This window comes from Purpureocillium lilacinum (genome assembly GCF_023168085.1).
Source record: "Purpureocillium lilacinum CBS 284.36 DNA, scaffold_8, whole genome shotgun sequence".
NCBI lineage: Eukaryota > Fungi > Ascomycota > Sordariomycetes > Hypocreales > Ophiocordycipitaceae > Purpureocillium > Purpureocillium lilacinum.
In genome coordinates, this window is record NW_027072118.1 from 1,915,179 (window position 1) to 1,932,392 (window position 17,214).

The window sequence follows — 17,214 nt, forward strand, 5'->3', positions numbered from 1 at the left end:
ATAGGATCATGGATAGGATACTGACTGGGACACTGTGAACCCCGGGATTCACAAAGACGCATCGTGACTGGTCGCTCCGGGCCGGCGGTGACGGGACGGCATTGACATCGGAAACGAGCCGTGTCCCGGCATCCCCCGAGGAGATGACAGTTGCGTCTGAAATAGCAGCATCCTCGTACCAGCAAATTACAGCTCATCTTTTCGTGTTATTCAACGACGGCGCGCCGCCACTGTTTGGGGTGGTCAGAAGTTGAGATACAGTGAGGTTTGTAAGCAGATGGACAACGGTGGTCACCAGCCGAAGAGACAAATCCAGCGAGCGGGAGGGGCGGGAGGCGGAAAAGGGGAGGTGGTGGTTGGTGGTGGTGTTCCAACAAAAGACGAGCGGACACGAAGAGCTCGCTGCTTACTGCCTGGTTTGGCCACGGCGGAGATCTGCGGGCGTGGCAGAGGGCCAGAAGCTCAAGCCAAAGAGGCCGTCCACTTGTGGCTTGCCTGTTCGTGCACATCTTCACAAAGGGGGGGCCAGCAGAGAAGGGGAAGCAAAGAGCGCCAAGGTGCACGTTGCGGGCCATCACGCTGGGAACGGGAAGCAATGTCCCCAGTGGGCAAAGCCTATCCGGGAGAAACGCTGTGGGCTATGATGTCGGTTATGATGCGCGCGAGCGGGACGAAGAAAGGTCTGCGTGCAGCAACGACAAGCTTGACAAGGTAGATTATCCCCAGTAGGTACGCAACCGCCGTCCAGGCCAGCCAGCCCGGCCCCAGGAGGAGGAGGCGGGAGGCGGGAGGCGGAAGTGGGCGCAACCCTGTTTCTGCCCTGGGCCAATGGACGAGCAGCCGCACGTCCGCTCGTGCAGCAATCGACACCACCTCGAGAGGGTAAATTTGGAGATGGCGAGTATTTCTGGGGCCGGTGATGGTGTGCACTGCAGTGTGCGGTAGGCACTCATTGCACTGTTCCGGCGGAGGGAATTGGGGGGGAAAGGTGTGTGTGTGCTGTGACGTCTGCGTCGGAGCCGCCGCCCACTTATTCTGGGCAGAGTGCGGGTTGCGGGGATCGCGCGCGCAGCTTTCGTCCCATGATCGATGCGTGTCGGTCCCCTTGCCTTGCCTGGCCTGGCCCGGCCTGGACCCCCAAGACATGAACAGAGCCCTTCCTGTCCGATGCCTTCCTCCTGCGTCTGCCTCGCGCTGGCGGGCCGGCGGACGGGACAGCGCGGAAGCTGACCACAACCCACCACGCCCTTGGGCATATTTCTCGCGCTGACGAATTTCTAAGCGAGGTGATATTCTTAATTGTTTTCTGTTGGGAGTTTTTGGAAACGAAAATTAGTAAGATAAGGAAAAGACGACGGAGCTTTCCGAGACCGGAGGGACACAGGAGGACACGGCTTGGACGGGGGTTTTTTTTTTTTTCTCTCGTTCCACGCCGGCAGATGAGTGAGTGAGTCTCCTCCAGGTCCCACCGCGAATTGCTTGGCCTTTGCGTCGAGAAATATGCCTCGCCCCAAAGTCCGCGGACGATACTACGGTACAGTTCGGGTAGGCATTAGTTACGGTAACGGATGGAATCATCAGTGGATAGATGGGATGGGCCTGGGCGAAGCGAACGTGGGAAAGCCCCATCATCAGCGCGCCGGCTCCAGGGCGTCGGGGCCAGCGCAGGCACCGTCGTAGCTTGCTGGGTGGAGCGCCAGAATGACGGAGGAGGGTCTCGAACTGGGCCGCACCACCCACAGGGCACCACCTACCGGGGCTGCCGTGGACGCCATGGAGCACGCCAACGCAAGAGCGGGCAGCCCGTCCAGCGCAGTCGTGAGCGCACTGGGCTCAGGAGGACTGCACTGTATTCGTAACGTCCAGCGCGCTGATCCGCTGGGGGGGTCTCCGCGCCCGTCAGCGCCCCGTCAGCACCCGGCGACATCACTGGGGCTCGCTGCCCGCTGGCGTCTGGTGCTAGCAACGTGGAACTTAAACTGTCAGCCGCCACTGGCGCGGACGACGGTTGCACGAACGTAGTACAGTACCGTCCAACGTTGATGTGCGGATAGGCTGTCTGCGATGTGGATACGTGCAAGGTTGAGTCGAGTTGGAGGGCATGCCTTTCGCCTCTGCCTCACCTAAGAATCGCTGCACTGGGACTGGGAGGGACCGAAGCTGGAGCTCAGGTTACCCCGCTGCCTGGCACCCGCACCGTACAGCGCCCGCCCGTCCGCTCCACGCTGATGTGATGGGCGGCAAAGTGGCACCCCTCCCTACCCTACCTAAGCATCCTGTAAATGTACCGGGCCCTGGACTGGACTCCTCCCCATCCGCATCCCCAGCCCATCCGTTCGGACCGTCATCAACCCATCCCATCCCGTCCAGACCTCCAGGCCTTGCCTTGCCTTGCGCTTGCCGTGCCTTGCCTACCCACGCCAGCCTACCTTACCTTATTATTGCCTGCTAGCCAACCTTACCCGCCCCAGCTGCATTCGCCTCCCGCCCGTCGACTACCTTACCTGCTGGCGCCGCTGCCGACCCTGGTCTGTCCGACATCCAGCTGAGACCACCACCGATACACCCCGAGTCCCTGGATCCTACCCTCGCCTGCGCCCATCCACCTTCCTTCCTCTCCCCATCACCCTCCGCATCTTGTACGATATCGACTCTCGCCGTTCTTTCCTCATGGCACCCGCCTGAGCAGGCACGCACTGCGACTGCGTCGTCCACCGCGCCCGCATCTGCCGGTCCCGACCGTCACCGCACGTGCCCCCGCGCCCGCCAGCCCGTCTGCGCTGACTCCCGGCGACGACGGCGACTTACTGTCCCGAGTCCATCCGCATTTCCCAGCGGCAGCGCAAGGCCACCCGTGAATCCGCCGCCCCTTCACCCGACGACCATGGAGCAGGTGCACGGCGTCGACGTCAGCTGGATGACGCATGGCTCCCCGAAAGGCAAGTTGGCCCTATGCGCGGCGCCGCCCGGCCGGCGCGGCGACGGACCCCGTGGGCTGCCCGCGATAATAGCGTTGGGGCGAACACGGCAAGCCTGAGACAGGTTGAGGACTCGCGACTAACACACGACGCAGACAAGTTCAACAAGTCGGCCTCGTCTCCGCCAAAGACTCCCGCTGCCGCACAGCCACGAGCGATCCCATCGGCGGCTACGAATCCACGGAATCCGCAGGGCACGGTAGAGGCCGCGAGCAATGGCGACAAGACCAACGGCCAGCCGGAACCCAGTCCGTCCAATACCACACCTTCACCTGGCGGCGGAATCGCGAGACGGCTCTCCCGGTCCGGGTCGATAGATAAGCAGCCTGGTCCGAATGGCACGCCGCCCGGCTCAAGACGCAACTCGTGGTTCTCCAGCATCTCGGCCAAGTTCTCCAGCTCCGCCAACACGCCGCCGAGCATCTCGCCACAGCATTATCACTCGCTCCACCACCTACAGGTCAAGGAGCAACAGCAGAATCAGCAGTTGGATGGCACCGGTCCGCAGCCGCAAGGCCAAAACCAGCCGCCGCCCCAGTCTGCGTCCACACCCGCTGAACCGCCCCCGCCCAAGTTGCACACGACGAGGAATGCCGTCCTGCCGCATGCCGCCAAGCCAGATGGCAGTGGCCCCTATACGCCTGCCCCGCCAAAGTCTAGCCAGGCCGGCATTCTGGGTGTGTTCCGGCGGCTCTCCTCGTCTGGCGGCAGCGGGCAGGCGGCAGCAAAGCTTGGCAACGGACTCGTCGACCGCGTGACCCTCAACGTTGATCAGGATCGCGAGCGATGTCCAATCTCGGAGCTCAAGGACGCCAAGCTGCGGCGGGTTTCTTTCTGCGTGGATGTGGAGATTGCGCCGATGCCGAAATACGCCGATGGTGACGTCGCGCAAAGACCCGCCGTGGACAGGACGCAAAAGAAGAAGCTCATTGACAAGGGCGAGGGTGAGGCATTGAAACACCCCAGGGTCGTCGAGGCGCAAAAGGAAGCCGACGAGGAGACGCCCAAGCCTGCTGCGGCGAAGCCCGTTCCCGTGCCTGCACCTTCAGAGCCGTCTCCGCCCGTATCGGCCGCGACAAACGGCGTACAAGAGAATGGGACGTCACCTCCAGACAAGGACAAGGACACCACCAAAAAGAAGGAGAAAAAGAAGAAGAGCGAAGAGGAGCGCAAGGCTAGGAAAGAAAAGCGCCGCCGACTCGCCGAAGACAATGGCTCCGTTCCGATAGAAATTCACTACGACACCGACGACTCGTCCTCGGAGAACCCGAGCGGCGCCGGTACGCCTAAACCGCCCACGACGACGACACATCCCACGACGAACCCTGCCAGAATATATCGTCGATGCTGCCAGCTGCGAGAAACGCCCATTCTTAAGAAGATTACTGAGCAACTCTCTGATAGCGCGAATTCGTCGCCTGCGACAGGGGTCGTAAACAAGTTGGACTTGACAGACTATTGGCTCCAGCTGCCGGACCTGATCACCCTGGGCGACTATCTTGCCGTGGTCCCCGTCCGAGAGATTATCCTTGAGAACTGCGGTCTGAGCGACGAAGGCCTCCGGGTCATCCTCGCGGGCCTCTTGGCCGCGAGGCAACCTCCCACCTCACGGCGAAAGAAGCCGACGCACGAGCAGGAGGGGCACGGCGGTGTTGTTGAGCGGGTGGTGCTCAAGAACAACAAGCTTGGGCCGGACGGGTGGAAGCACATTTCTCTGTTCCTCTACATGTGCCGATCACTGAAGTACCTCGACCTCTCACATATCCCGTTCCCGCGGCAGTCGCCAGCGTGCTCCAACGGTACCCTTCCAGATGGCCGGCAGATCCCGCGAGGCATCGCAGATGTCTTTTCCAAGGCCCTTGCCGAGCGATTAGGCGGCTCTACGCTGGAAATGCTCAACATTGGCGAGACGGCGCCGAGCATGGACCAGCTTCGCATCATCATCGAGGGCGTCACCAAATGTGGCATACGCAGGCTTGGGCTCGCGCATAACTTGATTGACGCGGAGGGCGTGGAGGTGGTGGCCAAGTATCTCGCCGCTGGCATGTGCGAGGGCCTCGATCTGGGCGGCAACGACATCAGGGAGCACATGGAAACGCTCGCTGGCGCTCTCAAGGAAAAGGACCCCCTGTGGGCGCTGAGCTTGGCGGGCTGCAACCTGACCCCTTCGTCGCTCTGCAAGATCATTCCCTCGCTCGTCAAGCTCGAGTGCTTCAGGTTCATCGACCTCTCGCACAACCACGACTTGTTCCAGTCCAAGCCCAGCGCCGTTGGCTTGCTGCGAAGGTCAGTAGCAATTGAAACAGGCGCCTTTCGTCCACCTTTATACTGACTTGCTCTTAGATATCTGCCCAAGATGGAGGGCCTCAAACGCATCCACTTGGAAGATGTCAACATGACGTCTGAGCAGGCGATTGCCCTGGTCGAAGTCCTGCCGGAGGTCCGGACCCTGGCTCACATTAATCTGCTAGGAAACGAGGAGCTGGGAAAGCTGGCAGACGCCAGGACCGAGGAGGCGCAAGAGGAGGCGTGCGCCTTGTACGCCTCGCTGCTGGCGGCAACGAGGGTCTCAAGGACCCTGGTGTGCGTGGACATCGAAGTGCCGAGCGACAAGGCCGGCGAGATTGTCAAGGCCATGGCCAAGCAGGTCGTTGCCTACTGTCTCCGGAACATGGAGCGGATTCCCGACGCAGAGATCAACAGCGCAGTGGCGTCAGCCATGGCCGACTCTCGCAGCGACGGCGACGCAAGGGACCCGCCGTACCCCGATGTGCTCGCCCACCTCGTCGGCCACGATGTTATGGACCAGGAACTCTCAGAGGACAACGAATCGGCGCCGGATGAAGACTACGTCATTGGGGGCACGGGCGTGGTCAAGGCGCTGACGTGCTGCCTCAAGAACCACGGAGACGAGTCCGGCAGACAGTCTGGCGAGTTTGTGCGGGACGCGGAGAGCGGCGACGTAACGACGCGGCCCGGGTTGGCGACCGGGGGCAAGGCCAAGGACATGTCGAAGCATCTGCTGGCGGGTGCACGCAAGATCCGCATCCGGCTGCAGCCCGCGCTCAACAAGGCCAAGGCGATGCCGGGCGACGAGCAGACGCTGCGCAAGCTCATGTTCCTGGACAACACGCTGCAGGGCATCATCAGGAGATTCGAGGACGAGTACCCAGACACGAGAGAGCCGGCCAGACAGACGGTGGAGGCGTCACCCGAGAGGACGCCAAGCGAGGAGCTGTCGACGTCGGTGCCGATAGGGGACGATTCAGCAGTCGCCGTGTCGGACGGCGAGGACGAGTCGGAGATTCACCCGCCCAAGTCGCTGTCACGGTCCAACTCGATGGCCAAGGTGCTCGCCGAAGAGGAGGGGCGAGTGCTACGCGCGGGCCACAGGTTCAGGTCGGGGCTCGTCCTCAGGCAGGACCAGATCGACCTGCTGAGCACCATCGACGGCATCTCGGAGGACCCCAAGCACGCGAGGATGCTCGAGGGCCTGGCCGAGGACATCGGCGGCGAGCTGCTCGAAAAGGTCAAGGAAAAGGGCGCCGTGCGGGCCTTCAAGGAGGACAAGGACGTGCTCTTCCGAAGCATGCGGGATAGCGACCCCGCGCATTGGGAGCTCTTCCTGGAGTCGCAGCAGAAGGCGCGGGCCAACATCAAGGTGGCGTCGAACGAGAAGAACGGGGAGGTGATTCCGCCCGCTGACGAGAGCGCCATTGCGGATTAGGCGGGGGTCTCGTTAAGGACTTAATGGAAGATGCATCGCAGGGGGATTTTGTTTCTCTGTATGGCTACCGTACGGCTATGAGGAGTTGGGAGCGTCATGATATCCCGGTACTTGGTGCACAGCAGCCACGGCGCAGAAGGGCTTGCGGGTTTTCTGGGTACCCAGGCGACGAACACGAGCGGGCAAGCATAGCTACGGCGCTCGCCATTTTTCTTTCATACATTCGTTTCTTGCCTCGACGGCATGCATGGCCGTCGGCTTTAATTTGGGCTCGTGTCGCCTCGACCATGACAGCGCGGCGTATGTGGTAAGGGGCCTGGGCGTTCACGGGATCAGGGCCCGGTGTGGTGTCTGGAGTTGATTTGTTTTGGCTATGGGCGAATAGCAGCCAGAGAGATGAGATGGATGTACGGCTTGCTTGGGAACTGGCGTCACTGTGCATACATGCGTTGGCGTGGTGGCATTCGGCGGACGGAGAGGGCGTCGGCGCCGGGGCCGGCAACTGGCACCGCACTGCACTGCACTGCACTGCACCCCGGGCTGCGCTGCAGGTATGGTCTGCTTGCTTGCTTGTTGCTCGTGCGTGGTGACTTGCATACAGCACTGCCTTTCTACAACACGGCAAGATGGCTAAATTTGGTATATGCTACTTACTACTGCTGCTGGATGGAATCGTGCACGCAGTGCCTGTCAGTGTCGTCACGCGCGCTCCGGTCCGCCGTCTCCTAGCTAGCTAGTTAGGTGCTGCTGCTGATAAATCAGGGAATGGCACAATCGTACACTTCCCATCTCTTGAACCAGTCGTACGCCATATAGAGGAGACCTATCGTCAGGCGAGAGGCCGGCTGGGAGATGACACCATTGCCGGGCGGCCTTGCGCCAGAGGGGTGGGAACGGCCCTTTCGTACGGGGCCAGCTCGCAGTTCACTCACTCATCAGCCAGGATTGAATTGTGCAGTAAAGCAAAGGCAGGTAGGTACCTGGGTTCTGCTGTGGAAGCGGAACCTTGCTTGCGCGATAGCAGCGGGCTTGGCCAGTTCAAAATCTCTGCGAATCGCGCCACCGTTATCGCGTCGCGCTGCGCTGTCGTCGTCGTCGTCGTCGTCCTCCTCCTCCTCCTCCTCCTCCTCCTCCTCCTCCTTTCGGCCATCACTTGCGTATCATCGAGCCATGTCAGGCCGCGACTGAATGACCTGTGGTGGAGTCAGGCGAGGCGGGCCGCCCGAGAGAGAGTTTGGGAGGCAGCTGGTAAGCAGGAATAAGCCCCGCATGATTGGCCCGCCTGGCGGTGGTGGTCGGTCGGTTCCCGCTGCCGTGCTCAGGTGGGGTGGGGGGGTGGTGGTGGTGACCTGAGTTGATGGCGGGGACCGGATTGCGGGGACGGCTTTTTCAGCAGGGCGTCCCAGCGTGTCTGTGGTGGCCCACTGAGACATAGGGGTCTCTCTGCGCGTTGGTTAGCTTGCTCGTCCGATGATGGGCGTCGGTTTTCAAATCATTCACGAAACATTCGTAAACACGCCCCGGGTCCTGAGCTGTGGTTGATTCGTAAGGGGAGGGGAGGCTTGTACGCGGGATGGGGAATGGCAGCGTGGGCAGTTTGCGCGGGATGGGATGGAGAGGGACCTACAATAAGCATTACGAAGCTCCGTGTCATCCCAGATTCGTCAATTCGAGCCGCCGCCGCCGCCCTTCCCCCGGCCGGCACACTGACGGCGTGACAGCTTCCACCGTCGTAGGGCAAGTTCAGCCTGGCAGCCGCCTATAGGTGTGTGGGGGCGATGCCGACAGGCGCTGCCGGGGCGGCAGTGGCAGCGCGTGGCGGGGATAGCTGACGGGAGAGAGGTTCTGAGCGTTGCGAGGAGGTGCCCGAAGGGGGCTGGACAGTGATGGTGCTGCGGGCAGCTGGCGGCTGAGCTTTCATCCAGCTTACAGAGGAAAGCATCATCACCCGCTGTGGTGCGCTGGAGGGCGGGAAAGAGCCCATCCAGGTATCTTCCATTACTTGCGCCTTCACGGCAGCGGTCGCAGCAGCAGGCAGGCAGGCAGCGGGGCGTGGCTGCCTCTGGTGGTGGTGGTGGTGGTCATGCGATGTCATGGCCATCGGATCGAGCTCCAGCCGCCCAACACGCCCAGCAGCAACCACGCCAGGCACAGCGGGCACCACCCGCCCCAAAATGTTCCCCGTACCCTTGCGGGTCGAGGGCCTGTGGGGGGGTGAGGTGGGAAAAGCCCGTCCGCCTCAGGCCACATCACCGCCTACCTATCTCTCGCTGGCTTTCTTGACGTGCCCATCAACATTTCAGTGTGTGTGTGTGTGGCGGGACAGATGGATGGATGATGGATGGGTGGGCAGGGATGGGATCGAGGCAGCCAGCAGCATCTCGTTTCGTCGCTTCTTCGCTTTCATGCGCGGGCCGGTGGAGAGAGACGGGATGGGATGGGATGAGATGCCATGGGCTGGGACGGGAAACATGGGCGATCCGACCAGGGGGTCGCGGTACTAGTCAGTGGCCCATACGAAGTAGTCGGCGCTGAAACCAAACGAGGGCTGCTCACGAGGATGCTTTCAAAGCTGTATGTAGCATGTATGTAGGTACCTGATGGCATCACTGCGCGCCACCACTCTCGTCGTTGCTCGCGCCGGGGGCAGGCAAGGCAAGCGTCAAAAAGGGAGCCAGCGCCCACCACGACCACCGCCACCACGCCCCCCCCTCACTCTAATCCCGCCCTTGGACCCCTTCGTTTGCGCGCTCGTGTGACCCGTGCGGGCAGCTGTCGCAGCTCTTCGAACACCACTGCTTTCCTCGAAACCGAACCTGAACCGCTTCCGCGCGCGAGACAGAGAGCCTGCAACGCCTCCCCAACACCGACCAACACCAACGGGAATATCACCTATTACCCAAGTTCCTTTCTCGCGGGGCGCCTAAATCCCCCCCCCCCCCCCCATTTTCCGGCCCAGCCAGCCTGCCACTTACACAGCCTGTGGCCTGGCCTGCCGCACAGAGGAGGAGGACCCGCGCGCCAAAGCCTGACGGGAAGTCGAAGAAAACAGCCCGTCCGCCCGCCCAGCCGACGACGACCTACAGCATTAGCGCAGGACCTTGGGGCCTGCCACCTGCCACCCCCGGCCCGGGCGACGATTTTATCACACCACCCTCCGTCCTTTATCGAACCATACCATACGCACGCAGCAAACCCGCCCAACAAAACGCTGCCTGCTTTACTTGGCCCATTCGTCTATTCATATATACCTTGCGCTACCGGTACTCCTTTCTACGTGGTCCTCGGTCGATCTGGATCTTTTTTTTTTTTCTATCCTCTATTTCAAGATTTCCGTTCTGTACGGCTTTCTGAACTACTACACGACAAAGTCACCAGAGCCCCCGTGCCGCCATCCACGCGCGACTTCGTCCGTCTTACACGCCGTCCGAGTCCGCATCCACATTCACATACAACAAAACACACATATTACACACGATCCAACAGCGGAACAAATCGCGCGCAAAAGACCGAGACGGTTCTAAACTGCCCTCTATATCACACGAGAGGAGAAGAAGAAAAACAAGTCGACGACGACAACAGGCATCCGTCTCAACCACACTCCTCCTTCCGTCCCTCATACAACCCGCCCGCCCCCCTCCGCCCGCCATGTCTCCCACATACACCCTCTCCGCGCACCTCTGCAAGCAAGTCTGCGCCTCCTGGCGCCAGACCCGCCAGACGACCACCACCACATCATCATCAACATCGACGAGCACCAGCGCCGCCACCCATCCGCCCCTGAGCAACGTCGACGCCCTCTTCCTCCTCCGCGGCCGCTCCCCCCAGTCCTCGGCATCCACCGCCGCGGCGGCAGACGACGCCGCTGCCAAGCGCTCCATGGACAGCCAGCGTTCGAGGAGAAGCAGTAGTTCCTCGTCGAGCAGCAGCGCTGGTCGCGACTGAGGAGGGGGACGACGAGCCGTGGGAAGATGGGACGGACGCTCACGGAGGAAAGGGTGTGGAGTGGGCGTGGGTACGCACACGGCTGGTAGAGGCGGCACACGAGCCCCCACGACGTCGCAAGGAGGGTAATGGAGTGATGGGTTTGCTTGTCATGGAATCGGGCGTTGGCCAAGGGAGTATTATGTTTTTGCCGAGAATGGCTGCCGCCCAAACACTTGTACACACTTAGCATGCATTCGCCTCGTAGCCAGCTTGGCCCAAATGATGAATTTATCCCGGTGCTACACGTCGTCACGTTGCTGTTGAACCCCGGTTTTTCTCGCGACACTCGCTTTCCTCGCTCAAAACAAATGCCCATGCCCATGTGCCTGCTCCCGTCTTGTACTCTCTACAATGCTGACGCCGCCAGCGTGTTGACTGTCGGCACCGTCGACATTCTGCGCGGCATCCCCAGCTGCCCGTCGTCAGACCCGCTGTCGCCGGGCGACTCCATCGCAAAGTTGCCCTGGATGCGCCGCTTCGCTTCCTTCTTCTCTGCCTCGGTGATGTTGTCTTCGCTCTTGCGCATGTCGGGCGTCCACTGCGACTCACTAGGAGAGTGCCCAATCGACATGCCTACTCGGATCTGTCCGTCGCGTCAGCACATGAGACGTCTTCGCTTCTAGGCATACCATCACTTACCAGAGTCTCCAGGGCGCTGTTAGAATTGTCCACCAGATCATCGTCGAACCGCATCTTGCCCGGCTCAAACAGAAGCAGCACCGTGCTGCCACCAAACTTGAAATACCCCAGCTCCTCGGCCCGCTTCACCTGGTCACCCTCGTTGCGCGTGATGACTGTGCTGCCCACCATCATGGCACCCACGCAAATCACCATGACGCGGCCGTGCTCGACGCTGTCGATGGGCACAATCACTCGCACGTTTTCACCGTAGACATCTAGCGCCGACCGAATCGCCATCGGGTTCACCGTGTAGTACTCGCCCGCGATCGTCTTGGGCTTGCCCATGACGCCGTCCACCGGGATGTGGAAACGATGGTAGTCCTGCGGCGCCAGTCGGAAAATGCCCAGGGCTCCGTTCTCGTACCGTGCGGCGTCGGCGGGGTATGCGTCGCCGAGGAGCCTCTTGACGTTGAATTCACGGCCCTTGACCCATATCTTGGTCGCCAGCGTCATCTGATTGAACACGACGCTCCGGCAGTCTGCCGGCGAGACGATGATCTTGGGGTTGTGGGGTGCCGAGCAAGGCCGTGCCCCTTGTTTGAGAGCGCGATAAAAGAACTCGTTGAAGTTCTTGAATTCATCAATCGGCAGCAGCACCTCGGACATGTCGAGACCGTGAAAGTCGATAAACTTCTCAATCTCATCCTTGGAGGCAGGGTCGTCAAACTTCCTGCCCTGCTTGATGCTGAGGTTCTTGAGCATCTTGCGGACTGCGAGCTAGTTAGCAACAATCGCCTCGGGGTTAGTCTCGTTTCCACACACTTCGCTTGTTCTCCATCTCGCGTGACTTCAAGCCCTTGTACAGGAGGCGAATGCCGAGGCGGACGTAGACGCTCATCTTCTCCTCGTTAATCTGGCCGGTGATACGGTCCTGCACCAGAATGTTGGCCGAATTGGCTCCGAGCTTGTAGCCTCCGTACGAGATCTTGGTGATGACCTTGGAGTACCACTTGCGCTGAGCCTGGCTCGCCGTCACGAAACCGCCCATCAAGACCGTGTTGACCTGCCTCCAGTCCTGGCTGGCGCAGGTGGCGATGTGGGTGATGATATCCGTGTCGCTTCGCTTGTTGAGTCGTGGCTGGTGACAGATGGGGCACTCGCGAATCTCGACGACATGTTCTTCCCCGCGATCGTCGCTCAGATCCTCGTCGCCCTCCGCCTCGAGCGGGGTGCTGATTTCCGGAACCGCGGTGGAGTCGAGTGAGATTTGCGGCGTGGACGCACCCGAGCCCTCGGAACTCGACGTCTGCTTGTTTTGTATGCCGAGCGCCTTCATGTCCGGCACCATGCTCTTGAGTTTGTCGCCGACCGTGGAGGATTGCTTGCTCTTAGCGTCCAGCTGGTCCTCCAGGCAGGTGACGGCCTCGTCCATGGTCAGGTCCCACGTCTCCTCGTTGTCGGCGGCCTTGTGGGGGAAGCGCTGGAAGAAGCTGTCGATGGTGGACTCGCGCAGGGTCGACCCGAGCGTGTCGAGCATGGTTGTCAGCTCGACGCGACTGATCTCGCCGCTCTCGTCGGTGTCGTATTGCCTCAGCATGGCGCGCCAGAACTGCTGTCTCAGCGCCGAGTACGGCATGTACTTGGCTCGGAGGTACAGGACGGGGTTGTGCTTGGATTCCCATTTGTCCAGGTTCTTCATCTTCAACGGCACCACGTAATCATGGAAGTCCGGGTCGTCCGTCTCCATCGCCGGCTCTGTAATCTCAATACCTGTATTAGCAAGTGCATCCGCCGGGGCGAGGAGAGCGTGGCTGGTGGACTGGGCCTGACTTGGGTCAAGGGGGGCGTTCTGTGAGGCCGTGCTGGTGTTGGACAGTGTCTTGGACAGGCCAGGCCGCATCATCTTACCCAAACTTTGGGAAGACGACGAACGAGACATCCCCAGCCTCTTGAGGCGCGACTTGGAGGCAGCTGGCGGGACGCCCGCCGGGGGGTCGCGCAGCATGTAGAGCCCGGTTTCCGGATCAGCCTTGGGCGCCTTTTCGATCAACTCCGGGACCGGGAGAGTGCACGACGCGATGAAGTCGTTTCCGGAGTACCTGTCGTGGTCAATGACGGTGAAAGCAAAGGAGTACGCCTGCTCGTGTCCTTGGACGTGAAATATCATCTTCTCATTATAAACGGGGTTCAGGTTGTGGCGGACACGCCGGGTACGGTACGTCTTTTTGCCGAGCGAGGCCACGACGAAGGGATCCATGTCAAAGCTGGTCCTAGTCAAGTTTGACTCTGGTGGTAGGTCGGTGATTTTGCAGACCTCGAGGAAGATGATGCCGACCACGTCCGAGTAGCCGTTGTTGAAGGCGTACGGGTTCTGCCGCCGTCTTCTCTTCAGGCCCCTGATCCTGAGGCGCCGGCGCCGCCTCTCGGCCGTCTCGGGCTTGGTTAAGTCTTCGCCCTCTTCGTTGACCTCGTCGTCGAATTCGGTGAGGTCCTCGTCGTCTTCTTCGTCTGCGGCCTCATCTGGCGAGGACGACGGGCCGGGGGTGGACTTGGGTATGGAGGTCGGGGTCAGGAGAGGGGTCATTGAAGGCGTGGCCTGGCGCGAGGAGCCCATGGGCATGGAGCCGATGATGTTGTAGAGCTTCTCGAAGATTTGCTGCGAGGATGCCGCGGGGTTGGCGGGGTCAAAAAGGGAGAACTGCAGCATCACCTCGCCCGAGACGACGCCAGTCTTCTTGCCCGGGCGCTTGCTCTTGAGAGGGAACCATCGCGGCGGCTGCTCGACCTTTTCGCCCTGGAATATCTCCTCGAGGGCCAAATCGAACTCGCCCATGTAGTCCTTGCCGAAGCGATCCTTGTCCCAGCAGATGACGTCGAGGACGAGGCTCTGGACCGAGGTGACGGGCAGCTCCTCGATGACGTTCCAGTCGGGATTGAGCGTCTTAGGCACAGCGTGAGTCTCGATTCGGGAGTCGCCAAGGGTGACGACGAGGTACTGCAAGAATGGTCGTCAGCACGGCGTCCTCAATGCCCACGTGCGCGCGTTGTCGCCGTTGCAGAAGGCCGGTGGCGTCGATGAGCTCACGTACCGGATCAGAGGTGCCGCTGCGGTCCTTGGCGGCCAGGTTCCGCGCCTGTGCAAGATGATAATCAGCTCCCGTACGGCGGCGCAGAGTGGTCAAGCGGCTCGCACCTTCATGATGACCACCTTGAGGGCGAGGGCGTTGGCAGCGTCCGGGGCGGGCAGCCCCGCAACGTCGTTGTTCTTGGAACGCATCGGGCTCTGGCTTCTGGAATTGCAGCGGGACGTCTGCGTGGAGGAGAGCAGGCGGTTGGGAACAATCCGCATGGCGCGAGGAGAAGCCGTTGCGAGCTTTTGGCTGGCAAAGTCTTCGTCCTAGCTGGCGGTGGCATGCAACTCGAACGAGAGGCAGGAGGACCGAGGGAGCTCCCACAGATCGGTCGAGAGCTGAGCGGGTATTATTATTTGGGGGAGCTGGAGGTGGTGACGCCACAGAATCAGGAGGCGGCTCCACCGTGCCAGGGGCGGGCGCAGGGCACTGTACGCCCGTGGATACTGAGGTGGATGGCGCCCCCAGCGTAGTGCAGCGCAGCGCAGGCAGGCCTGTCCTGGGCCGGGCAGCGACTCCCTGCAGTGGATATTACTGGTACCTAGGTAGCTGTGGCCGGGTTTGCTAGGTAGGCGTCGCGTCTTGCAAGGCAAGTAAGCCGACCCTCTCTCGCTTGGGGGCCAGCACAGGCGTCATGGATTGGACAACGCGGCGCCTTGCTCGGGGTGGATTGGGGTCCTGAACCCCGATGCCCCGTCCGCCTTGGGACCTTTCTTCTCCAGTTTGAGGCCTCCGAGGAAGCCGATTTGAAGGCGCAGGCTGGAACAGAGCCGAGGGCCAAGCACGGGTGTCGCAATTTACAGCGGGAGATTGGCACTAGAAACGGCAACGTCGTCGATGGAAACGTCAGCCAAGATGGGAGGGTGTGCCGGGCGCCCATCCGCCCAGGCGGGCGGCGTCGACCACCCTCGACCGCCCACCTCCACCATCACCGCCATGCCGTCCCGTCAGGGGGGTTAATATTGCGTTGAGAGCCCTGCCAGCATCTGGGGTGTTAGCGCTGCCTGCGCGCCAGGATGCCTGCGACTGACCGAGGGTTGCCGGGTTTTGGGGCCGCCACGCTTCTTGCCCTTGGGCAGTGTCTCGTGCTCACATCTCTGACAGATCTGGCATCCGAGTCGGCAACCGGCCCAAGTCATACGATCGCGCAGACAACAGCACGAGTGATCTCATTGTCGGACGCCAATGACAGACCCGGTGGAGTCTGTGTACGCGTCGCGCCTCGTCTCGCCTTGCGGTGCCTCCTCCTGCCTTGCTGCGCGAGCCCGCGACACGAGTGATGGGCGATTTGCATCTGGTGGCTTCCTTCATTCATTTCACGCTGCGCCCCCCATGCAGCTCATCCATCGAGAGGCTGAACCATGCCCCAGTCCTCCCGCATCGACAGCCTGTTGGCTCCATCCTCGACCTGGTTCCGAATCGCCCCGCACGCAAGCTCGTGAACGCCTCAACAATTCGTGCTGCGGATTCCAAAAGAACCGTCAGTGTCCAGTGAGCTACCAGTAGTGGTGCCTTAGTTGCCCGTCCGCTCGAATAAAAGGCCGAACACGAGTGGCCCAGCGATGCCACGTCGACGTTTGCGCTGGCTGCGACGCCCAAAAGTGCATCCGCCGGGGCTCACAAAGGGTAGGTAGGTCCTTGTAGAAATCAAAGAACACGGTAGCTCAGGGCGAGACACAAAGACAAAGGGCCGCCTTGCATTGGGGCTAACGCCTGTTCTGTGCAATCGACGAATTGCCGCAGCCTGGCTGGCTCAACTCCGCCATGGCAACGTTGTGCGGCGCAAGGCACCAATCGAGCTGAGCAGAGAGCATCAAATCGTCTGTCTGTCTCTCGGTCTTTCACCGCAGCCCTGGATTGACAGTGCGAGGCTTGTGTGGGCGCACGGCCAGAATCATCGGGACCCTCGAGTCTCACAATCCCGCGCCAGATCACACATCGAACGGCGCGGGGACCCGTCTCGGACTGCGACATGTCAACCGCCATCCGTCGCAGGACGCGTTCCCCTCCGGCTACAGGCTACAGGTTTCGGCATTCTGCGCAAAGCTGATGTACAGATGAGTACAGTACTTATAGTACTATACTCTCGACATGAACACGTATGCCGTGGCTTGGGGGCAGCCCTGCCGTGCCATCATCGCCAAGCACGGGAATCCGCCTGACGAACCGTCCGAGGCAAACTGTCACGTCTGTCAGGTGGAGATGCGCTGGGGCTGCCACCGCCTGGCAGTCCGCGTAGCGCCCAGGCCCTCCGGCCGTCTATCTCGATACAATGGGGAGCCCACATTAAATGCCTCTGGCCCTCACGGACCACGCGGGCAACTCGACGGCCGGCATCCACCTCCACGGTCTCGCACATGCCCTGCGGTGTCTTGGGCGTCTGAGCGGGCGGCCATCCGCTTCCTGCGACGGAGGCGCGCTGGTCGGCTGCCGACCAACGCTGCAGAACCGTTCTCGGGCTTGGGCCACCGTCTGTCACGCCCCCGAGGAATCCGCGCAAGACGGCACGTCATTGCTGCATTCGACGACGACGACGGAGCGCTTGTGCTGCCGGCTGCGCAGCAGAGCCGACGGTGATGTGGCATGCGCGACTTACTTGCCGCGGGCTGGCGAGACGGTGTGCCTTGGGGGAGGGTGTCTGGTGTACCCGTACAAAGCGATACCTGGAGAGCAATCCGTACTCCTGTTCCACGTATTATGTACGTACGTTGCACTTTGCAACCTGCGAGCCAAAGAAACCGCGCCAAGCACACGAGCATGCTCTGCATCA

The 17,214-nt window shown here is 61.3% G+C and overlaps 2 protein-coding genes across 2 annotated transcripts; one reads left to right on the forward strand and one right to left on the reverse strand.

The window, feature by feature from the left end:
* Positions 1-2,952: 2,952 nt before the first annotated feature.
* Positions 2,953-6,705, forward strand: PLICBS_010317 (uncharacterized protein; the record flags this gene model as incomplete). Its single annotated transcript, XM_065601915.1, has 2 exons — positions 2,953-5,264; positions 5,322-6,705. The coding sequence occupies 2 exons, from the start codon at positions 2,953-2,955 to the stop codon at positions 6,703-6,705; spliced, it is 3,696 nt and encodes a 1,231-aa protein (XP_065457987.1).
* Positions 6,706-11,038: 4,333 nt separating this feature from the next.
* On the reverse strand, positions 11,039-14,662 carry PLICBS_010318 (uncharacterized protein; the record flags this gene model as incomplete). Its single annotated transcript, XM_018326580.2, has 5 exons — positions 11,039-11,275; positions 11,332-12,083; positions 12,136-14,308; positions 14,403-14,447; positions 14,507-14,662. 5 exons carry the CDS (start codon positions 14,660-14,662, stop codon positions 11,039-11,041), a joined length of 3,363 nt encoding a protein of 1,120 aa, XP_018174900.1.
* Between the last annotated feature and the right edge of the window lie 2,552 nt (positions 14,663-17,214).